Source organism: Pangasianodon hypophthalmus, chromosome 9, assembly GCF_027358585.1.
Source record: "Pangasianodon hypophthalmus isolate fPanHyp1 chromosome 9, fPanHyp1.pri, whole genome shotgun sequence".
Lineage (NCBI taxonomy): Eukaryota > Metazoa > Chordata > Actinopteri > Siluriformes > Pangasiidae > Pangasianodon > Pangasianodon hypophthalmus.
The window spans coordinates 26,513,882-26,541,381 of NC_069718.1; the positions used below are offsets into that span (position 1 = coordinate 26,513,882).

At 40.3% G+C, this 27,500-nt stretch overlaps 2 protein-coding genes across 2 annotated transcripts in view; one reads left to right on the forward strand and one right to left on the reverse strand.

Moving 5' to 3' along the window:
• Nucleotides 1-15,129, forward strand: part of gnptab (N-acetylglucosamine-1-phosphate transferase subunits alpha and beta) — a 28,311-nt gene extending 13,182 nt beyond the window's left edge. Inside the window, exons 10-21 of the mRNA XM_026919321.3 lie at nucleotides 841-1,011; nucleotides 1,253-1,376; nucleotides 1,494-1,706; nucleotides 2,227-3,191; nucleotides 4,620-4,819; nucleotides 5,898-6,117; nucleotides 7,906-8,019; nucleotides 8,656-8,741; nucleotides 8,825-8,923; nucleotides 9,304-9,471; nucleotides 11,982-12,072; nucleotides 13,509-15,129. Of these exons, the coding sequence (XP_026775122.1) occupies nucleotides 841-1,011; nucleotides 1,253-1,376; nucleotides 1,494-1,706; nucleotides 2,227-3,191; nucleotides 4,620-4,819; nucleotides 5,898-6,117; nucleotides 7,906-8,019; nucleotides 8,656-8,741; nucleotides 8,825-8,923; nucleotides 9,304-9,471; nucleotides 11,982-12,072; nucleotides 13,509-13,574 (2,517 nt within the window). The 3' untranslated portion in view covers nucleotides 13,575-15,129. The remainder of the gene's footprint in view (nucleotides 1-840; nucleotides 1,012-1,252; nucleotides 1,377-1,493; nucleotides 1,707-2,226; nucleotides 3,192-4,619; nucleotides 4,820-5,897; nucleotides 6,118-7,905; nucleotides 8,020-8,655; nucleotides 8,742-8,824; nucleotides 8,924-9,303; nucleotides 9,472-11,981; nucleotides 12,073-13,508) is intronic.
• Nucleotides 15,130-16,662: 1,533 nt separating this feature from the next.
• The window catches only part of chpt1 (choline phosphotransferase 1), a 13,385-nt gene continuing 2,547 nt past the window's right edge, over nucleotides 16,663-27,500 (reverse strand). Inside the window, exons 2-8 of the mRNA XM_026918951.3 lie at nucleotides 23,807-23,954; nucleotides 22,394-22,535; nucleotides 22,214-22,298; nucleotides 21,653-21,784; nucleotides 18,844-19,002; nucleotides 18,053-18,178; nucleotides 16,663-17,660 (exon numbers count right to left, since the gene is read on the reverse strand). Coding sequence (XP_026774752.1) covers nucleotides 17,544-17,660; nucleotides 18,053-18,178; nucleotides 18,844-19,002; nucleotides 21,653-21,784; nucleotides 22,214-22,298; nucleotides 22,394-22,535; nucleotides 23,807-23,954 — 909 coding nt within the window. The 3' untranslated portion in view covers nucleotides 16,663-17,543. The remainder of the gene's footprint in view (nucleotides 17,661-18,052; nucleotides 18,179-18,843; nucleotides 19,003-21,652; nucleotides 21,785-22,213; nucleotides 22,299-22,393; nucleotides 22,536-23,806; nucleotides 23,955-27,500) is intronic.

A 27,500-nucleotide genomic window follows, 5' to 3' on the forward strand; every position in this document is an offset into this window, starting at 1 on the left:
AGTTTTAATTTATTGTTTCGCGTAATCAGCTTGGGTTAAAGATTTATTCACTGACATGCTTATGTGGATGTTGTTTTCTTAATTATCACTGGGTTTTGTTTTCCAAGTTTATTATTTATTTTCACTCATTTATTTTACTAATATTATACTGACTATTTTTACTAATTTATTATTTAACTCCACCCTTTTAATGAATAATTTGGTTCCAGACATTAGCAAAATGATGAAGATTTATTTGTAAATCGTTCATATGAGTGTTTACACAAGAAAGTTATTCTTTATGGTTTTCATGAAAATCCTGAACCAACACAAACTCGTATTAAGACAAATAAAACAAATCATTCAGTCCTGACTAAAGAAATGGCGGCGTTTAAACGGAGGACGGGCCGCTCTGTAAGCCGTAGACAAACACCTCAGCTGATGGACGATTTAGCGCTCGCTTATTATTAATGTTATTGAATATTTTTATTGGCGTAGTAGTGTGTGAAAGTAATTCCTCACTTCGGTTTTTCAGCCTTTACCCTGATTGTTCATGGTGTCGTGCTCCCAGCTGTCTGTGTGCTTTACCTTTTATGGAGTTTTGTGGGTGTCACTAAACTCAAATGAGCTGCACGTTACACCTGACTAACATACACACACGAGTACGAAGAAGATCAGCGTTTCTGAAAATTTGTAAATCCAGCAGAAAATTGTAGTTTGGTTTGGTTTACACAAATGTTTACACACAACTCTGCTAAGAAAAAATTGATAAATGAGGTATAATCTTCAAAGGCATAATCTTCGTATGTTCCTGTGTGTGCGCGTGTGCACGTGTGTGTTTCTGTGTTTGTTTCCTCCCAGGAGATCTTCCAAAACCAGTCCCATCTGCCAACGTTTAGCTCTCCAGCCATTGAAACACACATCCATCGAATTCCAGGCCTCTCACAGAAGTTTATCTACCTCAATGATGATGTGCTTTTTGGCAAGGATGTGTGGCCGGATGATTTCTACAGTCATTCAAAGGGCCAGAAGGTCAGAGGGTTTGACTGATTATGTTTTACTCCACAGGACCCTCTGGATAATGCATACTTGAAGTGCTATTTGTGTGTAATGTGATGATTTTACATTAAATAAGAAAGTTAGAGTGGAATCTGACACTTGGACACAATAGTATACACCCTTGAATGTAGGATTTTTTTCCCAGAAATGCTTATTTGTATAAATTGTAAATTTATACGGGAAACTTGATGGAGGTCAAATGATCTCCTCGCAGGTATACCTGACCTGGCCTGTTCCTAACTGTGCTGAGGGCTGCCCCGGCTCCTGGATCAAAGACGGCTATTGCGACAAGGCCTGCAATAATTCTGCCTGTGACTGGGATGGTGGAGATTGTCTGGGTGAGCTCTCTTATTTTATAATATCTTCTGTCCGGTTCTGCACCACGCAACTTGATATTTAGGTAGGTTTTGTTAAACTAAGCTTCTCTGAGTTTTTGTTGTGTTTTGATTGTTCAGGTGGAGCAGGCAGCAGTCGTTTTGGAGGCGGGGGCCCCGGGGGAGCGGTGGGAGGAGCTGGACAGCCATGGCAGTTTGGTGGTGGGTTAGGAGGCCTGGGGGGTGTGTCCTTCTGCAACCAAGGCTGTGCCAACTCTTGGCTGGCCGATAAGTTCTGTGACCAGGCGTGCAACGTGCTGGCCTGCGGCTTTGACGTGGGAGACTGCGGACCAGGTGAGCAGGAGAGTGTGAGAGTGTGTGAGAGAGTGAGCGGAAGTGTGAGTGCGCGAGAGGGTGCAAGAGTGAGAGCGCAAGTGGGAGAGTGAGCAGGAGATTAATTTTTACATGACACTAATCACGCTAAAGACTTAGTCACAGATGTATATGATCCAATGGAGACCGTATATGAAGGTGATGCGTGATGGATTTCCATTTTGTGTTTGCATTTTAATAAATTTTTGCATCATTTTTTTCTTATCAGCGCTAATTACCTAAAGTGGAGCAATGATTTTTTTTACAGTGTGGGGATTTTTATATTTTTTCCACAGATATGATTTATATTAAGAACTATTGAATTGAAGCTACACTATATTTTACATTTTACATTATGAATTCTAAAGAGATCATTTGGGGTTAACTGGTCATCTGTTTTTAAGTAGTGAACAGAAAATGATTGTTATAGTTCCAGCTGTAAATACAAAACAGACCTGATTTTGTATGTGTGTGTGTGTATGTGTGTGCGTGTGTGTATCAGACCACTTCAGTAAGCTGCATCGCGTTGTTCTGCAGAGGAACCAGACGCTGTACACACTGCCTCAAGGTGAGCTGCGTCCATATTTCAGCTTCTCGTCTCTGGCCAGTCGCATTTCAGAAGCACAGGTCAGCGACAACCCTGTGGTACGCCACACATCCGTCGCCAACAAGTGGAAAACAGTGCACCTGCTCCTGCTGGAGGGCTACAACGCCACCCAAATCCACTACAACCTCACCTTCCAGGGCGATCATGAATTCACCATGAGCTTTACAGTAGCAGTGGACACTCGCAAGCTTCCTAAACTTAACACATCAGAAACAGTGCCTGAGGAGAAAAATAACAACCCCAAGCCCACCAGCGCAAACCTCGAACCAGAGTTTGTGTTCTCGGACGTCCCCATCGAGAAGCAGGGGCCCCAAGTGCAAAAACAACCCCCTGGAGGGCCAGAGGTGGTCATAGAGGTGCCTGCGCTGAACACGTCTCTTTTGCCCGAGGAAGTGAAGCACGAGGTGCAGAAGCTGCATGAGAAGTTGCTGCTAGGGGACATCACTGAGAAAGGCTACAATTTGACCAAAGCCAAATTACTGAAAGCTTTTCAGAGAGACGAGGCTTCTGAGCTTCAGGGAAACAATAGAGCATTTAAAGAACAGGAAGCAGCAGTGAAATCTGATGCCAATCCAAGTCAGAAGAACAAACATAAACAAGAAGCCAGAGATTCTCTCGTCCCAGTTAAGATTGACAGTGCGCCTCTCAAAGAGCAGTCTCGAGCCACGGGCACGGAGAAAATTCCTACCTCCAGACTGCTCAGTTCACTCGTAGGGAACAAGGCCAAGCAGCAGCTTCACCACGGAGATGGGGAAGACGATATCGCACAACATGTGGGTCGTAAGCTCCAACACTACCCAGGGATCGAATGGAGCTTCCTGCCATGGGAAAAGAGCAAATATTTTGAGGACCTTCTCAAGGTGAGTAATCATTGAGCCTTGGGGGGAAAAAAAAACACAGCAACTGCACTAGTAGCATGAGGAAAGTCCAAATATAGCACATTTACAGCACACTTTATCTGTCAGAGTAAGGCCCTTCCCTGGAAGGATCACCCTTAAATCAGTGAATTAAGCTAAGTTAAGTATACTTTATTGATCCTAAAGGGTAAAATGATCGCTGGGCAAATTGGTCATCATCATCATCATCATCATCATCGTCATCGTCGTCGTCAGGATTAAAAAGTAGGGAGCAGTGATGTAGTACTGGGCTCCTGGACTTAGACCATCTTTCATAACTTGGACTTCATGAGACTCGGACTGTCGTTACAGTGTAGTGAGAAATCAGACATCTGTGAAGAAGCTTCGTAAACAGTTGTCTAACATTAAATAATTTACTTAAACTGTGCCACTACAGCTTTTTGCATTTCATTTAAGTATCCAGTGTGCCCCTGATGAATTATAGATGGTGACAAATTAAAGGAAAATACAACATAAAGTGTTTTATTAAGGTGTTGGGCCACCACGGGCCACCAGAACCTCATCAGTGTGTCTTGTTATAGATGCTGCAAGTCTCTAAGATTGTACTAGAGCAATAAACACCATTCTTCAAAAAGATATTCCATAAATTGGTGTTTTAATGAGCACCAAATTTGGGATGCGTTCTGGTGATTGTTCATAGATTATGATTTACATCATTTTCATCCTGATGAAACTTTTCAGTGAGCTCTCCTGCTGTGCTGAAAGAGACCAGATCCAGAAATGTCTTGTCACAGGATAAAGATGATCAGTCAGAAGACCTTTGTATTGATTTGCATGGACTCGAACCACACCAGCAACACAAAAACACCCCCACAGCGTAACAGAAATACCATTTTTCCCTTTTCTTTTGTCAACCATCTGCATTTCATCATGATCACATGACTGCATCATTGGTTAGTAGGTCATTTATTTGCAGCCCATAGATAAGATGAGCTAATCTAATGTTTCCTTACAAGGTCTTTGATCAGTCTTCTGCTCTGATAAAATGTAAAAATACACAAATAACTAAAATCCATACAAGCTTACAACCATCGTTCATTCCTCCTGAACCCTGAGAGGACAATAAGCAATATCTTCATGTTTTTAACTTTGTTTTCTACATTAAACTGATTGTTTCACTGTTTATAGAAAATTTTAAATCTTCATGTTTTTAACTTTGTTTTCTGTCTTAAATTGATTGTTGTACTGCTAACAGAAAAAGCAAAGGAATATGTGTGTGTCACGTTTTCACACACTGATTATAGCGTCTGTGGAGGGAAGTAGAACAGTATTAAAGTTAACATACAACCAACAGGGACTTTCCTAAATACAAGAGAAACATTGTTCACGAAAGGTCAACTTCTACCAAATCCTGCTGTCTGGGCTTCACAGGAAGGGGAGCGGCTGGAGCGAGAGCTGCAGTATAGAGCCGACAGCACTGCAACCGGACGGAGATTGCAGGACACCTTTGCCGATTCTCTTCGCCACGTTAACAAGCTTCTGAATGGCAGATTTGGCTTCACGTCTCGCAAAGTGCCTGCACACATGCCACACATGATCGACCGCCTCGTAATGCAGGAGCTGCAGGACACGTAAGAATCACAACCTGCTCCACCTCGAGCTTCACAGATCAATGATGCTGTGTAATGGAGGATCTAAACGTCATTCATGTAAACCATTCATATCAACTTGTCTGGTCCCATCGTGTTCTTCTTGAGATTAAGTTTTAGTTTATTGTTATGCTCTATTGGGTTAAATTACTTTGTATTTTAATTTAAATCAAGCCACGAGTGATCATGTACCGTAATGATCCACTCTTGGCTTGATTTAAATGAATTCAATTCAATTTTATTTGTATAGCGCTTTTAACAGTGGCCATTGTCACAAAGCAGCTTTACAGAAATATGTAAATGTATCCCTAATGAATGAGCCAGAGGTAACGGTGGTGAGGAAAAACTCCCTGAGACGAAATGAGGAAGAAACCTTGAGAGGAACCAGACTCAAAAGGGAACCCATCCTCACCTGGGTGACACCAGATAGTGCGATTATAAATCATTCCCTTCTATAACTGTGTACTACATGGAAAATATTGCAATTGTGTAACCAGGAAATTCATTATAATGTTAACTTGAAGTTTATTGTGTTGAAGTTATCAAACTGTTCACTGATGGAGACTTGAGTGCAAAACTGCTGGTGGGAATTGCAGTCACAATTGCAGTCCTAAAGCTGTCACAGCAGTTGTAGTCCTAACCTGTCGTAGCAAAACTGTTCATATCAAATGCAGTCCAAATGACATACATAGTCATCTCTAAAAGTTATATTTTATTATACCAAGACTATATTGGGGTATTTTTGACCTGATGGTAATGAGGTTAAATAAAAGTGTTAAAAATGGATTGTGAATCAAAACCTTTTTTCATCCTTTTGCTCACACATCTGCCACCAGTAGCATGTCATACCATGTGTAGAGGATGATAAGCTGTTTCGAGGAGTTTATAACAACTTGTAAGTTTGATTTGTTGCTGTAAAATCAGGGGACGCCGGGGTCAGCGGGGCGTCCATCGCCCAGTAGTGTTCAGAATCAGACAGTTATGATTCACGATCCGTTTGGCATTCAGACTGACTGCCTTTTTCTTTTTTCTCTCCCCACTCTCCTTCTCTGTCTCTTAGCTTCCCTGAAGAGTTCGATAAAACCTCCGCCCATCGTGTGCGCCACTCCCAGGACATGCAGTTTGCCTTCTCTTATTTCTATTTTCTGATGAGTGCTCTGCAGCAGCTCAACGTGTCGCAGGTGTTCGACGAGATCGACACGGATCACTCGGGGGTGCTGTCTGACAGAGAAATCCGCACGCTTGCCACTCGCATCCACGAGCTCCCGCTCAGCCTGCAGGTACCACGCTGTACAGGTGCAGCACTAACATACAGGAGCGACTGATATACTCCACAATCATTCCTTCCACAAGATCACACCCATCGAACGTATTGAGCCGGGCTTACACGGTACGAGGAGAGAAATCTTATCCGTTGCTCATATTCACATTCTCACAACAGGACCATGAAAAATCATATCACAAAGGTTCTCACACTTTAGAATTCCTCTTGATTCAGGTGCTCAAACGTTCGGAAATTAAAGCCAACGATGTCGTTAGTGAGCTCAGTCTGAAAACCTTAACAACCGGTCAGTTCTCTGTTGTCTCATGAAGAAATGACATATTTAGAGGAAAAAGTGCTAGAAAAAAGAAAGGATCTAAAGTGAGAATAATGGCCCATGTTACAATTCTAACACTAAATTTAAAAAAAAAGGGATTTGAATGATATTTGTGTGGGAGAGAGAGAGAAAGAGCGATACAGAGAACTTTCTCATTATCTGTAAAATCTTCTGATTCACGTATACTTTTTTTTTATCTTCTTGTGGCTTAATCAGTTTCCTCTGATAAGCTCTGGCATGCCGACATGCACGCATGCGTGTTGTTTTTAATTTCCTGTCGAACAAATGTGCAGATGTTGAGATGTGTGAGCGCTGTTTGTTTGATTGTTCTCTCCTAATTGATTGATCCTAAATCGTCACCGCTGCACTGCTGCAACTTCCAGGTTCTTAAGAAATGCAGTGTAGCAGTAATTCTGTCAGAAATCTTTTCCTGTTATCATTTCAGCGGACTGAAACGGAGCTGTAAGGTGCGCGCTCTGCGTCTAGCTGCAGCCGGGTTTTCACATCTTAGCACAAGGATTCGTCTCAAGCTCTCCTAAATTTGAACAAAGTTATGACAATTCTTCATGTTAGGAATCTTGATTGCTTTTACTCATTTGTGTAAGAATCACAATGACTCATTTCCTTGTCTCAAAGGGAATATTGATGAATACAGGCCCTGATGTGTGCTGTATATTGGGCTGTGATTAGAGATGGTGCGATACAACTTTTCCTTTTCTGATTTACTCAAACCCATCCAATCTTGTTTTCTTTAAAAACTACTAAGATTTAAACTGTTTTTTTTTTTTAACTGAAGCACTTCACAGTTAAACTTTTTCACACTGAAATCACTAATATTGTAAATATAATAAATATAATAAAGTATAAATATAGTAAAATCAATCCAAACAAAAGAAACACAAGTATCTTTATATGCAAACATATCCAGTTCCAAAAAAAAAAAAAATTTCCAATCCAATTTCAGTCTTGGCCGTTTGTTACCGGAGCTGATATCTGATATGTTTTTTTTTTTCTTCAGTATCGATCGACCATTTTTTTTGTTTTGTTTTGCTGGTATCTATTTGTGACACTGTCTCTAGTTGGGAAACTACTCACACTACACAATGTTACGGTTTCTGACGTGCCATAACTTCATCATGACCTCAGACAGCTCAGTGGAATGCATTTATCTTGTGTCATTTATCCTTTCACACTGTTTACACCTTCAGATTCACACACGATTTAGCCACGCTTCAAAAAAAACAAAAAAAAAACTCAGCATCAGTAAAATTGAGACAGCAAGACTTTATTGAATTTGGGTTTGTTTAGGATGGATTAATGCACTCAGGAAATGACAGATTATCAAACTCTGGGCTCTGAAACTGAGCTCAGAGGAGTTTAGTGTACGTTTAGTGTAGTGTATCACTTTAAATATGATCAAAGTTAATCAGTTCTCAAGCTTTTTTATTTTGTGTGTGTGATTTGGAGCAGGATCTTACTGGGTTGGAGCAGATGCTGATAAACTGCTCAAAGACTCTGCCGACGAATCAGACCCAGCTCCACACGGTTAACCCCACCCAGGAGGCCTACTACGACCCCAGCATGGTGAGAGAACCACCTTCTTATCACCAGAAGCTCTCTTTATGGGCACTCCTGTACGTCCCAGCTTTCCATCTAACACAGCTGTGTTCAGTCGTGTTAGATTTTAAATAAGAGTACCGTACTAGCTGTAGCAAACAGGCTAGATTAAAAATAATTGAACTGTTTAGGAAATCTGCATTAGAGGTTGAATAGAGCTGCATGTTGTGTATGAAAACCATTTGCATTATTGTTTAAAATAGTTTTAAGACTAAAATGTTAAGATGTGGATGATCCTAACATGCAGCGTTAATAGGTTCGAGCTCTTTGATGCCATTGCATTCATCTTTATACTGCTTTCAGTAAACAGTGATCTATTTTGACTTACTACATTAATGAAGAATGTTTTAATTACGTGTTGTTGTTGTTGTTGTTTTGTTAAACCATACTTGTTAAATCTAATTAAATCACTTCTTGGTTTTACACTCTCTCTTAGAGAATCTTACAGAATCACAGGTTTGTGTTTTGACTCTTGATGATGAAAATGATTGGATTCTCTAAGAGAATGAGATTCCTAATAATTTCTGTGTGTGTGTGTGTGTGTGTGTGTGTGTTATACTCTTTATCCATTCTCATTTCCTTTTCTTTATTTCTTGTGCGCAGCCTCCGGTTACTAAGGGTCTGGTGATTCACTGCAAGCCCATCGCAGAGAAGATTCAGAAAGCCTTCAAGGACCAGAACAAATACAAGTAGGTCCAATGCATCACATCCTTTATAATAATGGAGGAATACTGTTTGCTGTTATGTAATGCTCTGTTCTTTCTTTGCGTAGGTTCGAGATCATGGGCGAGGAGGAGATTGCGTTTAAAATGGTACGAACCAATGTGTCGCATGTGGTAGGCCAACTGGATGACATCAGAAAAACCCCAAGGTGCTTTTCCTGTCCTATAGATGCTCTACACTGTGTGTTTGCTAATCATCAGCTATACAATATACTGTATATCACAGTAATTACCAGGCACAATATTGTTATTATGGACACTTCAGAATATTTCTGTCTGTTTCTGAGCAGCATCAGAAGAGAGTATGAGCCAGCTGTTTCGTTCTGTTTGAGCCAAAACAACTTTTTAATTATAAGTTTATAAAAGTTTGTGTTTCTCTCACTGAACAATATACAGATAATAGTTTTGTCCCTGCTACAGGTATTCTGATAATATACAATCTGCACATGCATGCACGTAACCATGCCATACGTTAGCGAACATGAAGTTCTCTCATCGTTCAGTAAGATTACGTTTTTTCCCCCTGTAGGAAGTTCATCTGCTTGAATGACAACATCGACCACAGCCATAAGGACGCCAGCACAGTGAAAGCCGTGCTGAGGGACTTCTATGAGTCCATGTTCCCGCTGCCTTCACAGTTTGAGTTGCCACGCGAGTACCGCAATCGCTTCCTCCACATGGCAGAGCTGCAGGAGTGGTGAGAGCGTTTAGCATTTAACTTCAGAGAAGCACTTCCTCAGAACAAGAATGTTGCATGCCTTGTACAGACACAGTGTGGAGCCAGTCACGTAATATAATAAACAATAATGAGCACCAAGAAATAACAGACACGGGAAAACTATGTCTAAATTTCGTAGTAAAGATTGGAACAATGTCCCCTGGCTGTCCAGTTTCAGTGAGTCTGTGCCCATGAGAGCCTCAGATTCAGGTTCCTGGAGCCCGATGTGCTCTTCTGCTGTTGTAACTCATCCACCTCAAGCTTCGACGTGTTGTGCGTTGTGAGTTGCTTTTCTGCTCACCACGGTTGTAAAGAGTGCTTATTTGAGTTACTGTAGACTTCCTTCTGATGTTTTATTACAGTTTAAATCACTAAATTTGGCCATGATGAAGTCTAAATGATACCGAATAGCAGTTAAATAAGAAACGCTTTATCTTTGTGGAACGCTAAACGAGTGCTTTATTAAAGTGTAAACGTGTCAAACCTATCGATAAAAGACTCACTCATAATTCAGTGCTAGATTTAACTGTGAAACAAGTGTTACTATTACATCAAGTGTAACTTTATTGAATGTCTGCTACAAAAATTTTTATTTATATTTTAAAAAAAAGATTTTATTTAAATTTTTGAAAAAAAGATATTCAACATGGAAAAGGAGAAAAAAAATTAAAAACAAACATTTTACAGTGTAAAAGATGAAGTACAAATTCACATCAGCTGCTTCCAGTCAGTAATGAAATTAAAAAAAAAAACAAAAAAAAACATAAAAACATTTTTTAAAAAAGGTATTGTAGAACCCTGGTGTGTGAGGTGTATGTAGACATGTGGAGAGACAGACGGTATCTTTACTGAGCTCTGGGCTCGTGTTTATTCAGACCGTGCTTTCAAAAGTTCACGCTTCTTGGCGTGCGTGTGTGTGTGCGTGTGCGTGTGTGTGTGTGTGTGTGTGTGTGTGTGTGTGTGTGTGTGTGTGTGTGTGTGTGTGTGTCCGTCCCACATGTTCTGCCGTGTGGGCTCACACTCTGTCTCTCTTGCTCGTGGGTTACGGGACCAACTGAAAGCACAAAGAGACACAAATAATTACCAGCAGGTAATGAGACACAGGTGAGAATCATCACACGTAACCTGCCAGTTCGACCCGCCTTCTCTCCATCCCCAGGTGACGGTTGACCACGCCCCCACCGCCACAGACATCACAATATCTACAGTATCACAGAAAAACAAATGGTGATGTCAGTTATCACAACATGGATATCGTCATATCGCCCATGCGGTGTGCAGTGTGCTAATCAGAGTGCTATAGAATTTTCTATAAGTCATTTCTGATATTAAACATTTCTTGATTCACTTATTCTTTGACCAGGTTTTCCAATTTTAGAATATTTCAGATCAGGTCGTTTAATCAAAAACGCTGAAGTGTAGGATGTTTAAGAAGAAGATTAAGTGGAAGTGTGGATAGATCTATAGCTCATCTTGTTTAATCAGGCTTGAGTGATTTGTAGCGTCTTTGTTGCTGTGTTGTTCAGGATTGTCATTCCTGTCATCGCAGTGGGACAGCAGACAGATAGCTGTCAACACGCTGAGGGATTCTGGGAACGAGCTATGTGTGTGTTTATTTTTATATTCATGTGGGCACACTTTAATGAGGTGTTGCTTTGCCTCGGTTCAACTTTCTCTGTTCAGTTTCCCTGACAGATATGTGGGGAACTTTGCAGTGTTTTCTTTAACTGCTTCAGTTTAGTGTTGTTGAAATTAAAGCATTAAGTGTAGGATAAAGCTCGTATGTCATGTTGTGTGATTATTAGCATTTTGTTTTTGGGTCACGGTAACGACCAGAGTTTATTTTTCACTTTAGGACCAAATCAAGTTTAGGTTTAGAGTAGATGTAGTTCTATAGGTTCAGGGAAGTTTCATCCCTCTCTCTCTGTGTGTGTGTGTGTGTGTGTGTGTGTGTGTGTGTGTGTGTGTGTGTGTGTGTGTGTGTGTGTGTGTAACACAAGTCTTAGAGTTTGGGCCTTTGTTTAGTGTCCCTAAACGAATCCAAGCAGATCGTAAGATCACATGCTGCTGAGCCGGTTTGACTGTAATGGAGAGCTTTATGGATTTTCAAGTATGAATGGTGATGTTTGGGGTCAGAGTTTCCAGCATGTAATCCACACACACACACACACCCACACACACACACACACCTACAGAGTGGTGACAGGATAGTGATGAGTAGCTTGTGGCTTTCTGTGTGCCGATGATGTCAGCTCGTTTTACCGTCGTCTCTGGCTGGGGCTTTGCATGACCTCACCCTTAGACCGAAGATAGTTGTGTCGACTTGCGCTGCCAGGCATCATGATTGTGATGATTGTGATTCTTTTCACATATTTTTGCACTTTTGCAGTTGAATAAAAAAAACAAAGGAAGAAAGAGGGTCTGAACACTAGTTCAATGTGAGACAAGTGAGGTGTATCTAAACAGTTTATGATCTTTGTGTTTTCCAGGCGAATATATCGGAACAAGTTGAAGTTCTGGACTCACTGCGTACTGGTCACGCTGGTTGTTTTCACAGTCCTCTCCTTCTTTGCAGAACAGGTTAGTGTTATTTGCTACAAAATCCTAAAATGTGGGTCTGCACACCTTTTAATTCATTTCCCATTGTACCAGCAGTCTGAAAAGTGTTACTGGTGCACTTTTAAGCAGAGGTAAATGCAGAAGACTGGCATGTAGCAGGCACATTAGAGCATGTTGTGATTCGATCTCTGGCGTCAGGTTTGTGTTACTCCCTTGTGGATCAGGGGAAAGGTTAAACACACCAGTGATCTGCCTACAGGAATCTGCACTCAGTCCTAATACAGAGCTGAAGACCACGGATTATCACAAGGACACACAACGTGTGGGAGAGTACACAGTAGCAGCTTTAGTTAAAGCTCCCAAACCGGCATCTGGGACTGGTTTGTGTGTCAGGATTGTGTGAGGGGGGAAAAGGTTAAGTTTAAAAGTCTTAAGGGTTTTAAGGGGAACCTTTAAATATTCTTTAAGGAATCTGACAACAGAGCATTTCTATTTCAGAGAATCCTTTTTTAGGAAGCACAGCACTCTTAACTATGCAAATGCTAACTTAGAAGCTGATATATAATTTAGATTTAACAACCACACAAGATGTACACACTATGTAGTATTATTTTAGATTATTTATATTAAAAATTCAACCGTACACCGATCAGCCATAACATTAAAACCACTGACAGGTGACGAGATTAACATTCATTACTTGAAGGATCTGCTGCTAACGTCTTGGTGCCAGAGACCACAGCACACCTTCAGAGGTCTGGTGGAGTCCATGCCTTGAGGGGACAGAGCTGTTTTGGTGGCACAGGTGGGACCTACACAGGTTTTAATGTTATGGCTGATGGATGTATACGCTTGTCATCCAACACCTGTCAGTGTGGAGCTAATGACTGAATCACTGAGCAGAAAAGGGCTGATTTTTAATTTATAAGTAAAATACAGTGAAGGTCAGTGAAATCTGTGAGTATTAAAGACCACCATTATATTTGGACACCGACAAAGTTATCGTTATTTTAGGTGTCTGCCACATTATGATGGAGTTATGATGCAGACTTTCTGCTTTAATTAGAGGATATTTACATCCAAATCGGGTGAACTGTGCAGGAGTCATCACCATCGCCAAAAGCAGTTGAACAAACTAACAATCATAAATGAAATTGTCATTGTCAGTCAATGTCTGCCTGAAGTCTGGACATCAGCAGATGCTGGGTTTCTTCCATGGTGATGATCTGCCAGGTCTTTACTGCAGCTGTCTTCACTTCCTGCTTGTTCTTTAGGCGTTTTGTCTTCGTATTTCATTGTTTAATTTAACTCCTGTACACTGTGGTAGACATCTAAAATGACAATAACTTTGTCAACATCCAGCTAGCGATGGTCCTGACTGTGACATTTAGTTTTCATTGAACTACACTAATAATTTCGATAAGTACGAGTCGTATAATGTGTTCTCCTCTGTGTAGCTGATCGTGCTGAAGCGGTGGCTCTTCCCCAGACGCAGGGTCAGCAAGGAGACCGAGCGTGTGTGACGCTGAGAGAGCACGGCCGCAGAGGCTGACACACTCCTTGTTCTCTTTGCTTTCTGTGAGAGAGTGAAGTCCTGTAGGGTTGTGGACTAAGACCTTGCAGGCTCCCTCTTTTCTTTCCCCACTGGAGGAAGAACGGAAGAAGAAATCTCTTGCCAAAGTTTATGATGAGAAACTGAATGATGGAGTAGGACAATTGCATGCTTCCTCCGTGTGAAGGTGAGCGTGACACACGGCGTGTGTGTGTGTGTGTGTGTGTGTGTGAGGAGATGACCTCAAACACTCCATTTTGTGCGATTACTGTCCTGAACTCAGTGGAAGACTGTGGACATCTTTAATGTTACACTGCATTTGTTTGTTTGTTTGTTTGTTTGTTTGGATCATAATCAGTTGGTCTAACGGGAATTTAATTTGTAATTGGGCTTCAGGTGATTTTGTCTTTTTCCTGAAGCCTTCACGTCTCTTCATCCTGCATACCAGTGCCTTTAATCTTCCCTTCTTCTCCTGTCAGTGAGAAGCGAAATGTGAGGGATCATCGCTCTTCGTTGTGGCATCGTCACTCTTTCTCTCTTTTATTTTTTAATTGCATTCTTTCTGATATGTGTTAATGAGGACTCGGGTTAATTACAGCATTTCTCTTTGACCCTCAGTGCTTTCAGAGTTCTGGGCTACATTCACACGGCCGTCTAATCTTTATCTTGATGTCCAAACACGTCTACTGTTTTTCCAGTCTGGTTTTTACTGCCTGGTGTCTGTTGCCTTCTCTGATGTCCTGACTCTGTGCTTCTTTGATCATGCTCCAAGATCACACGCTAATTATATAATCACATAGAGAATCTGTAGGAAATTACTTAAAGCTCATTGAACGTGCACAGATGTACTTAACTCGAACAGTCCTCTTATCAGCCATGCAAACGTCAATACTTGTTTTTTTATTATTATTTTTAGAAAAGTTGAAACGAGTTAAAAACTAAAGAATAGTTTAAAATGCTTGGCAGGTGAAGTGAGGATTTTTTTGTCAATTTGTTTAATTTAAATGTGATTTTGACTGATTTTTTAAATTAAATTTCCTTTTGTTCAGTAATAAAATGCAATGTATTTAAAACTATGTGCAACAAGTACAGAAGATCTTCATCCATCATCAACACTTCTTCAATTCCTGCATGGAATGTATATTCAAATTAGCAAAGGGATGTTTTTGGAAAAAGTTCAGGTCATAAGCTTGACTTTCTCTCTCTCTCTCTCTCTCTCTCTCTCTCTATATATATATATAAATTTTTTTTTTTTTTTTTTTTTTTTTATTAAAATTTTGTTTGGTATTTTCAGGACAGTGTTAAACATTTCAGCCCAAGTGTTAATTTCCTGTGTGTTGAGATACTTCTAAGCTGTGAGCCATGTTTGCTTTCGTTCCATCTCACTGATCATTGTGTCCTTTTTCCTCTGAGCTTCTGAAGAACTACTAAAAAATCGAAAGTGTTCAAAAGTGTATGTAAGTATAGAATGTATAGAAGCAGCAAGTTGTTCATCAAATGTAAAATGAAGATTGCAAAGATGCCAAGTGTGTGTGTGTGTGTGTGTGTTTTTATTTTTATTAACTTTCCTTGCATTCAGTAATAACATGTATTTAAAAACTATGCAACAAGTACAGAGGATCTACATCCATCATCAACACTTCTTCAATTCATGCATGGAATGTCCACTTTAATAGGAACACCTATTACATTTATGCAGTTCTCTAATCAGCCAATCAGATTTTAGCAGCACAGTGCATAAACTCATGCAGATACAGGTCAAGAGCTTCAGTTAATGTTCACATCAAACTGATCAAACAAGAAGTGTGAACTCTGTGACTTTAATCATGGCATGGTTGGTGGTACCAGATGGGCTGGTTTGAGTATTTCAGAAACTGGGATATTCACACACAACAGTCTCTAGAGTTTACACAGAATAGTGCGAAAAGCAAAAAACATCCTGTGTGTGGAGGGTCTGCAGGCTGAAACACCTTGTTGATGAGAGAGGGACGGGTCTGAGCTGACAGGAAGTCTATAGTAACTCATATAATCACTCTTTACAACCGGGGTGAGCAGAAAAGCATCTCAGCATGCACAACAAACCTTGAGGTGGATGAGCGACAACAGCAGAAGACCACATCATGTTCCTCTCCTGTCAGCCAAGAACAGGAATCTGAGGCCATCATGAGCACAGACTCACTGAAACTGGACAGCTGAAGATTAGAAAAAAAAAAATCACCTGTTCTGTTTACAGTCTTCAGCTGTTCAGTTTGGGTGAGTCTGTCACATTTTTCTCCATTCTGATGTTTGATTAACTGAAGCTCTTGACCTGTATCTGCATGATTTTACGCATTGTGCTGCTGCCACATGATTGGCTGATTAGAGAACTGCATAAATGTACAGGTGTTCCTATTAAAGTGACCAGTGAGTGTATATTCAAATTGGCTAAGGGGTGAGTTTGGAAAAAGTTCAGGTCATAAGATTGAGTTCTCTATACTTTTATTTTCAATGAAAATATTTTCAGGGACAAAATGAAACTTTGGCTATTTTTTTAAGCTTTAAATAAATGTATTAATTTGGCAGTTAGTTGAAATCTTGTGTAAAAAAACCCATAATTTCTAAAAGTATTGCATAAATCCATCCCTTGGTTTAGGATGACATCAGCGCGGTCTCTATTTCAACTTTGGTGAGTTTCACAAGACTTCGTACAAGAACAGAGAGAATTGGGACAGCTGAGAATCAGATTACACGTAAATTTACATAAACCATGTGCGTTTATTCATTTAGACAGTGTTTATATTTAAAGTGGCTTAGAAATCTACCCGGATACAACCCAGGTATCTATACACACGAGACAAATTAAAAGAAAAACCAACAGCAAGTGTCTCGGTCAGGCGCTGAACCACCACGAGCCCCTGGAACATCTTCAGTGTATCTTCTTATAGATTTTCAGGAACCGTACTGGAGGATGAACACCATCCTTTCTTTCCGGAGGCTGTGAAAAAGCTCAGCAATTAGCTGTAGATGCTTACAAAAGTTTCCAGCATATCAAGATTGGAAATAATGCAAGACGATGAAGGTTTATTACACAAATCACTTAAAATTTATTTGTACGATTAGCCCTTTGGGAGGAGATATTCAAAGCAGGCAGTGTAGTGAGAGTGCATCATCACACAGGACAGTCTGTCGTCCCTATCCACAGTCCATCAGTTCACACAGGTAGGCGATGGAGATGTAGGCTGGGGAGCGTCCTGTTTTTAGCACAAACACGATCCTGGTCCCAGTATACCCATAGTCCCTGACAATTACGTCTCTTTCATCCAAGACCTGACTTCATTTCACACTCAATCCAGTTCAATTATATAATAAATACGAATACTGTAATCACTGAACAATCACATGACATTTTTCTTTTTAGAATTTGCTTTAGGGATATGAATTAAACGACAAACTGTTTGGGAAATTGATGGAAATGTTGGAATGTTAGTGTTATTTCTCTTTTTGGATATAAAATACATAAGAAATGGTCCAGTGGAGAGAATATGAGTGCGCGATTACAGAATGGAAACACTGCAGATGGTGTACAATGGTGAGTTTACATTGGCACTTCATTAAAGTTTTAAAAAAAGTAATTTGGATTTTATAACGTTCTTAAATCCATGAACTGAATAAACAGAATGAATTTGGTGAGTTTTCAGTTATTCAAATTGTGATGCATTGCTCTGTTTCCAGACAGGCAGAAGATAGCACCCAGGTGTGTTTTCTGTATCTGCATGTATGATTCTTATCCAGTGGTTTGGCAAACTCAAAACTGGCCGAGTGTAAATGCTTCAGTTCAGGTGTCTTAGTTAATGGTCTCAACACTGTCAAGGCTGCTGTGGGTTTGGTTCTCCTGCTCTGGTTTGAGAAGCGGGGCAGCATCTTCGCTTGGCCCCGCCTCCTCCTCCCGCCGGGCAAATTGTCAGTCTCTGTGGGCGTGGCCTTGTGGAGTGATGCTGAACACTCGGATGTGCAGGTGGGAGGCGATCTGCAGACATACACCTGTGCAGTAACGTGTCAGGTCCACCACAGACAGGGTCTGTTTAACAATAAACACACAAATGTACAATTAGGAGGTTTCCCTCGGCTAAAACTTCATGCTTTACTCTCTGAGCATGATTCCTAGGTTGTAAAGGGGCTTTGTCTATCAGTATTGATGTTTCTATTGCTATTGATTTGGGAAATATAAACCAAAATAACTCCAGAATCCTATAGAGATCATAACATACACCTCGCTGGCATCGACCACATCCACCCTGAAAGTGAAATACTGTCGCTCTTTTTAATTAAACATGCGTGCTATCATATCCCGGCTCGTACACTGGGTTCAGAAAGTATTCAGACCCTTTCTCTTTTATTGCATTATAGATTTAATAGGGATTAACTTGACTTTCGACATGTCACGCACATAACAGTGTAAGATTTCCTCACCAAAGCAATCCAGAGGACAATATATTCATTAATAAAGCTGTTGAAGTATTGATTGAGGAAGAGGAGGCTGGGGCCGATGAAGGCTGTGTCACTGAGATGAAGCTCGCTCCTGGTCATGTGAGCAACCTGGGGGAAAAAAAAACATACAATGCCCTTAGGAAGTGATGCATTAGGAGAGAAATGGGTTAAGATGAGTCAGCACAAATACTTAGGCAATCATATAGAAAACAACTCATGACTATCTTCAGGAAGTGCACACTCCTCGGCAAAAAAAAAAAAGTTACATATCAACTAAAGTCAGGTTTTATCAAGTAGAAATTGACGCAAAGGGAAATCTGTTTACTGTTGGTTGACTGTGTGTGTTTGTGTGTGTGTGTGTGTTTGTGTGTGTGCTGCCATATTGTTGTGACATCAGGTGTGTTTATATCAGAGAACTGGAGGTAAGATGGATGTTGCCCAAGTTCCTGAAATGAAGGACTGTTCCGTGGTAAATTTATTTTTTCCGTGTCAGGGGTCAGGTTTTTCGGAGTTCCGAGCACACTGGATTAAAGCATTTTTTCTTTACAAATGAGCATGAGGTGCTGCTTCTACAGTATTTACACTGAACTTGCCACATGCATCTGGAGTATAAACCTCTCGGATAATTTATTATTATTTTTTCCCAAGTTTTCCAAGGATCCGCTGCAAGCCTGACCAGGATAAAGTGCTTAATAAAGATGAATGAATGTTTTTCCCTGTAATCTGCATAGCTCATGAGATGAACTGTAAGAGAAAACATGAGAGAAGCTCACCACCAGTTTGTTGGAAATCTTGGCGATGACCATGCCGAAGGTGAGGATGTAGAGACAGGGATGATGTTCAAACAGCTGGCTGGAGGACTTCTTAAAGATGATGAAGGCCAGGGTAAGGATGAGGCCTATGTGCAGGCCAGGAGACAACACACTGGTGTCCTGTGGAGGTAAGACTTCACATAAGAACTCCATTTACAGCATCTTTTAATCAGGAGAGTTTTACAGGACTGTGCTGTGTTTATGAAATTCAGTGCTTTTGTCAATGGAACGTTAAAGAGGTAGATTTCTTTCCCCTTAGTTAAAAACGGCTTTGTACGAATAAATAAATTCAGTTTTGCTGAAAATTAAAATTACATCCATCCAAACTGTGAAAATAATGTTCAGACGTTTGCAGTTCCACCTCCATAGCACCCCCTCTGTTCACCTCTGCTACAGACGCAGAGCATGTGTCATGGCAGCCAAGAAATGGGACACGTCATATTATGCAAATCAGTCCAGCAATGTTACGGCCCTCTTGTGACGGCACACTTTAAACCTGCGCACCTCATGCTGCTTTTATTCATGGATTATGAAAGATTTTTACAATAAAGCTGCCATACGTATGAAATGATGATTTTATGAACAGATAGGAAGAGATTAGTGTCTATCTGTTTTCATACCATGGAACCTTGCTGACTATTTTACATATTCAATAATAAGTGGGGACAAGTAGGTTTTAGTCATCAAGGAAATGTTACTAGTGCTATAGCTACAGTGAGGAGAAGTATGTACTCAGACCCTGTTGATTTTATTTAATATACTTCCAGTGGAAATATCCACTTCAAATACACACACGTCTTCTTTTGATGTTGTATTTATAACTATGAACTAAAAAGTATATACTCCTAAGCATAGAAAAGATATGTTTAAAAAAAAACAAATTGATAAGGGAAAAAATTATTCAGACACTACATTATATATATATATATATATATATATATATATATATATATATATATATATATATATATATATATATATATATGGAATGGTTACATAAAATTAAATTACATCAAGTTCTAAATATAAATTTTCTTGTGCAAACTGCACCCGATGTCATTATAAAAGACGTTGCCACTGGTTTCACACAGTAAGTAGCATCATGGTGAAAGTGAAGGAGCTTCCTAAAGTTCTCATGGACGACATTATTAAACAACACTCGAGTGGAAAAAGCTACAGAGCAAAGACTTTAAACATCCCTGTTAGTCCAGTAGACAGGTGATCCGTCCCAGGACAGGTGAACCACGCACGATTTCACAACCTCGCTCTCAGACTAATGATAATGAAGGTGAGAGAGAAGCCAGCAGTCACTCGAAAAGAGTTGCAGGACGACCTGAAAGCAGCAGCAGCAGCAACAGCAGTTCCACAGAGAACAATAAGCAATGACCTGCACTGCAATCATCTCCGTTCCTAAACCTCACACTAAACTCCTCTGCTAACAACGCAGCACAGACATGTGCGTCTGAAAGTGAAATAATTCAGCTCGTCATGTTTGGAGAAAGAAGGGTTGGGCGTATGATCCCAGGACCACCACATACACACACAAACACACACACACACAGTGAAGTACGGAGGTGGAAGCATCATGATAGGGCAGATACTGTACTGGGACATTACACATCATCGAAGCATCGACCCCAAACACACAGCCACAATAACTCAAAAAGACTAGCCAACTGCATGGCCTAGCCAATCTCCTGACTTAACAAAAAGTGTATAGAGGACTTTAAAACTGTGTGTCTATCAGAGGGAACCTCATAACCTGGGGAACTGAAGATGAATTGCCAAGATGAATGAGCCAAAATTGAACCACAATGCTGTAAAAAGCTAATCTTTTTTCTCTACCAGTGGTTTTAAACATATCTTTGTTAATGCTTATGAATAGTCAAAAGATATATGTGTGTAAACCTGAAGTGGATATATACAATATATACAGGAAGTATATTAAATAACAAAAACAATAGTGTCTGAATAGTAACTTCCCCTCACTGTATACAGTACATGTAGACTGCTAATGAGCAAAAATATCTAGCTGTGTACTGTATGCTATTACTCTACTGACATTTAATCTTTATGACTGTCAACTTTACAGACATAAATAGATGTAATTAGGAGTATTTTATTTACTCATCACGTGCATATGACACACCCTAATTTACCACTGTAAGTGTGTAATATAATAAAACATACTTCATTAAATATTTGACAATAAAACCTTAATAAATGTCAGATTTGGGTGTGTCACTGCACGTCAGAGTGAGGAATGTGGACGACTGTGTTGGCGTTCGTGTTTGTGTAAGATCTGCATTATTTCACTTTGCGCTCAGTTTCAGAGTAAAATGAAACTATCACATGCTTTTTAGATGAATAAGACCTATTATCTTCTGATAATAACACAAACTCTACTATTATGTTTTGCACAGTAAGTGCTCTAAGTCATGGTAACTTTGGTGTTTAGTTTTTTTACACTGTTTGGTGTTTTTGTATGTACTGTGTGTGTATTTCCTGGTGATTAAAGGAAGTACACACAGGAATGTCACTGGACTAATTTTGCTGTAAATAATAATAAAACAACCTTGATTGCTATTAGTATTTGCTAATTAAAAATAGAGAGGAAATGGGGATGAAATTATAACTATTATTGAGAAGTTATTTCTAAACATTAGTTCACTGCAACAGTAAAGCGGCTATTTTAAACGAGATGTTAGATAATTATAGGAAATCAACTGTTCCACTGACAAGATCACTTACTGAACGCAGCACCACTTACTGCCACGGTGGAGCCGTTTTTGCCCACGCCGCCGCTCAGGATGACCAAGAAGTAGTTGTAGGTTGACAACAGAAATCCCCCGATGATGCCCAGGATCGGGAACGTTTGCAATTTAATGCCAAGCACCGGCAACTAGCACAATATACGAATGAATGAATAAACAGACAAACAAAAAAAATCCACACTCATCATTGGAATGACAATATAATTACCCCGTCTTACAACACCTTCTCTTGCTTCAGGTCTTGAAGCTGGGCAAAATCATGACTACAGATGATTTCTTCGTTTAACAATATTTACCTTTGCGTGTGTGTCAATTCTCCGGGGGAGGCACAGAACAGAAGTGAGAGAGAGGTTTTATGTAACTGATGGTGTAATGGCACATGATTTCGGAGGTGAGAGCTAAATGTCCTCTAGCTTCATAAGCAAGAAGTTATCTGGTATAGCTCTTTCATAATGCCAAGACTATGTGTGTGTATGTGTGTGTGTGTGTGTGTGTGTGTGTGTGTGAGCATGCTAACAGGACTATAACGTCTCATTCTGCGTGTAGTAGCACCGTACCGTAGTCTCCCAAAGGCTTACTCCCCCGAAGGTGGACATCAGGTACATGATTATAATGGCGATCTGGACCTCAGTCACATCAACACTGAGTGAAGAGAGAAATTCTATCACATATAAGCATCATAGTTTCTTATTATGGTCTTGTACTGAACACACTTTTGTTACTTTGTGTGTACTCACATGCCAAAGCGTAGTGTCCCAGACACATAGGTCTGCCAGTGTGCGCAGAAGAACATGAACATGCCCACAAAGCCGCAGAAAAACATCCAGTTAGGGTAACTGCCAATGCCAGCACATATACATGTTCCCACAGCCACAAAAACTGCAGAGAGGTCAACGAGACCGAGGTCAGGGGCACAGACATGCATGCAACTTTCAGTATTTACACACTGGGTAAATATTCGGCATAGAACGTGCACATTTTGTAAAATATGTTTTGCTTGCAAGAGGACAACAAATACGATTTGATTTGCATTTCAGTATCAATTCAGCATAAGAGCCAGATGCCAGGGATTGTAAGGTGTTCACTACACATAGATGCCAAAGTGAACATTTTAAAGCCAGTGATGGTGAGAGACAAAGAGAAAGAGAAATTATTTAATTATTAATTAGTTAATTAAAGCATGGGGTCATGACCAGACAGGAGGGCATCTGAGACGCATGTGGTGTCGCAGGAAATTTTATTAACCATCAGAATGGAGTTTTATACAAATAAACTTCAGCACTGAGGCGATACAAGCAAAAAATGGTGGATCGGATCAGATGATGGAGGAAACATATCAGATATCAGATCCTGTGACAAACAGCAAAGACTGGAACTGGATTTGGATAAGAGATAAAGATACTTGGATAAAAAGACTTGACTGTTTTTTCTTTTGTTAGGACTGATTTTATTACATTTATGCTTTACTATATTTATTATATTTACAACGTGATATGATTTTGTGTGAAAGATTTTAACTGTGAAGTGCATCAGTTAAAAAAAAAACATTTTAAAGCATAGCAGTTTTGAAAGAGAACAATATGGGATGGATATCGCTATCAGCTGATAGTCAAAGTTTCAGTATCAGTATCGGAAAAGAGAAACTGGTATCTCTATAAATTTCATAAGCATAGTGTATGTATTCAGTTTAAAGCTCTTCTTAAGTGCTTTTTACACCAGATCGGAGAGGTGCTGCCTCCAATACACTCCCAATTTAACACCAGACGCAGGGACACACACAACGTATTTCTGAGCTCAAGTTCTGGCGTATGCGACACAGATGTAATTTCTTGCTAGAAACACTGCAAAATTCAACGTTCATACTATACTTTCTACAAATTCTAGCTTTAATGACACTAATGTGGTCATATACAGTGGAAATGTATGTCTTTAATAAACTGATGTCAGCATTTTGACACAAAATCGGGCCTTTTCATTAGACCCAGTGACGATGCATGCACTCACACACAGCGATTCAAAAACGCACTCTTAAATCGTAACGAAGCCACGCGCGATCTTTCCCTCTATTACTTTCCAAAGAATGTTGGGAATTTTTAAAAGGTTGAGAACTCCTGGTGTAAAGCCTTTGATGAGGATGAAAAGAGGAATACCTGTAGAGACTGCATCACAGCCATGGTCAAAGAGTTCTCCCAGAGCCGAGCTGCTATTGGTCCGCCGGGCTTGTTTCCCATCAATAGCGTCTAGTGACTGGTAGATAAAGAGACCTAATGCGCTGAGAAAAAAAGCCCATGATGGAGCCTAGAGAAAGAGAGACAGAGGAATTCAAGGGTCAACCTAAATGGGTGCCATTCTTAATGTACAAATGTTTGTGCATAGTTTTGTGGGTTTTTTTACTTTAATCAGAAAAGGACATGTTTAACTAATTAGCATTAAATTCCTTGAATTATATATACTATTTTTAACGTCACACAAGCCACAGAAGACGTCAGCCCTGTGACTGTCTCTCGCAGTTATTTAGCATGCCTTGCTGACTCTTCTGCTCCCTTCCCTCTGCAGTGTGTCCTCTGGCAGGGCCACGCAAACCTCACACTGCCTTATTGGTCGGCCCCCAGTCCTATGTTTGCTGCTAATGCTGCATTCAAATAGAGGTCTCTGACCAGGAAAAAAAATAAATTCCTACTTGGGAACTTGGGATGGTCTCCTCAACCTTGAGTTCCTCAGCAAGTGACAGCAAGTGACGTCAAATCAACATGGCCGCTCACAGCATCAGCTGTAAACAAAGTAGCACTTTGATTTGACGTCACTTGCTGAACTCAGAGTTGAGGAGACTGACCTGCATTTACGAGTAGGAATTCCCAGTTTAAGGGACATTTTCTTTGTTTTTCCCAGTTCAGAAATTACAAGTTACAACCCTCGATTGCAGCGTTAGTCATAACAGGGGTGGACAGAGGCCCAGGAAAAGCAAAATGTCGCCAGGCTGTTTGTTTTTTACTTGCAGCTGTGTTTGTGCACCCCTGACCATCACACCCATATGTACATGTCTAACATCTCATTCCAGATTTATTCCCCCTGTGTTTGCTGTTATAATGAGCTCCACTCTTCTGGGAAGCTTTCCACTAGATGTTGGAGCGTGGCTGTGGGGATTTGTGTTCATTCAGCTACAAGAGCATTAGTGAGGTCAGGCGCTGATGTTGGGATGTCGAGGAGGTCTGGGGTTCAGTCGGTGTTCCAGTTCATCCCAAAGGTGTTCAGTGGGGTTGAGGTCAGGGCTCTGTGCAGGACACTCGAGTTCTTCCACTCCAACTTCACACACCATGTCTTCACGGAGCTCACTTTGTGCACAGGGGCATTGTCATGCTGGAACAGGTTTGGGCCTCTTAGTTCCAGTGAAGGGAAACTGTAAAGCTACAGCACACAGAGACGTTCTATACAATTGTGTGCTTCCTGCTTTGTGGCAACAGTTTGGGGAAGAAACACATACGGGTGTGATGGTCAGGGTGCACATACTTTTGGCCATATAGCATAGCTATGTGCAACTCACCTCAATGTTATAACTATAGAGCACGCTTCTGAATCTCATCGCCTGCTGAACTACACACACTGAGCGATCTGGTTGTCAGTAGAAAGATTTTTCAAACATATTGAGAGAAGATAAAGATGCTAGCCAGACTCAAATAATAGCTACAAAGACGGAACACCGAATCTCATAACTGGAGCCTTGGCCAGTGACTTCCCGACTTTTTGTCGAGGGCCCAAACATGATGTGCTACATTAGAAACTTTGTTAGAAGAGCTTAATAATCATAACTGTTTGTTCCACGTAGTCTGTATTAATGCACTTTTGTAGCTAACTCACTTGCCATACGTTGTTGTTACATTAGCTACTACTATTTATCCTAGTCGATTAGGTATCCAGGCAACTGAAACATGGCATTAAGCTTGCCCATTGGACTAGCTAATAAATGTAAGATTTGTCCACCCCTGTCCACCTCTAAGTAATTAATATATTACTACTAGCTACATAATCACTGCATGTCTTTTGAAAATCATCAACAAACATGAACTGAAAGAACTAACCCATGTGTAGTGTATGTAAGTTATCATTAAATATATTTGATTTTAAATAAATGTTTGATTTTGTGTGGACAAACTACATGTAGGACTGGTAAAGTTGCAGGTCATGGGGTCATGTACTGTCTTACTCACTCTGCAGTTTCACAACTAAAACCTTTTTGACTTGCGCAATGAGTCTGAGTCATCTTGTGTCAACAGTAGCTTTGTTAGCTCGGTGAACAGAGGAGAAATTCAGGAAGTGACACTCACTTTCAGCAATCACTTCATCATGGTCAGGTTTGGGGTGGATTTATCACAACCAGTGATCAGAGCCAATCCACTAAGCTTGTGCAATATTTTTCTGTGATCGTGATTTTCCATTTTTAAAATGTTGCGATAAACTATTTTATTGATGAGAAGCTTAAAAAAGACAGGAAAACGAGCATCATTTCCACCAGTTTATCAGCTGTGCAGTCAGGAACTGCAGCAATCACAAAGTCTCAGCTGGATGGTGGATTTATAAGCGATTCTGCAGTAATACACAGTAAACAGTATAAAAATCCCATAACGTCACATTTCTATATAATCCTCTTAGAAATCAGGTGTCTGATGTTCACATGGAGACATTTTCTCTGTTGATGCTGATCAGTGTTGAACAGGAGAGCGCCGATCGAAACCAAAACAGCGTATTTACTCACTTTCTAATGATCATCACTATTAATTTATTTGTCAAGTATTAGATTTGACACTTCACTGTAGGCCTGTTTTATCTTTTTGGCTCAATATCTTCATCCTTTTTTTCTTCTTTTGACAAAAAACCTGAAAGAGTTATTGTGACCATTTTCAGCAGAAATGTTTCAGTGGCATCCCAAATAAATATAATAATCTGTTACTGTATTGTTTATTATATGTTAAATACATACGTGTCTACTGTTTGCTAAGTCGATCATACACTGATAGATTTTATTTCACAGTAATGAACTCAAAATATGTGACAGAAAGTGAGAGTGCATGAGATTAGGGGAAGGGGGCGGAGCTTCCAGGAAGTGCCTGTTACTATCTGAACACACCTGCGCAGATCATTAAAGATTAATCTGTCCATTGACTTATCTCTCATTTTATTGTGGAGAAAAAGAAAGTGTTTTGGTGTGTTTTTGAGTGATAACTCCTACGAGCGTACTCCGCGGAGCTCCTACGCTAAAATGCGAAACAGTTCGCAGGTCTGGTGATATGATATAATCGGCGATAAACGTCACTGGATATCGTAGCAAAACGTAATATTGTGTAGGGACGATAATATCGTTATATCGTACAGGCCTACAATCCACAAACCAGGAAGCCTGGAGCTGTGAGGCAGCAATGTTACCCGCTGCTCCACCATTTCCCCCAGCAAGTACTCCCAGTATCCTATCAAGTTCTGTTAAATGCATGCTATATGCTTGGACTAAAGCCTAGCTTTGTAAATGATGAGAATGGGGTCTGATAATCCTGCAGTTTGAGCCTTAACACCTATAATGAGGGTTTCATAGAACAGAGTAATGTTTCTGAGATTATTTAATGTCAGTAAAGTATAAAGGCTTATTTTTACTGTCCTCTTGTACCACTCTAAGCTTTCTGTTATCTCTGTGTCAACTCACAGCCTCAGTTCCTCTCTGTGTTTCCACTGATCTCTAACTGGGTGTTTCTGGTCCTGTACTTCTACACACTGTTCTTGTAAAACACTTCCATCCATCCACTCTCTGCACCGCTTATCCTACACAGGGTCACGGGGAGCCTGGAGCCAATCCCAGGG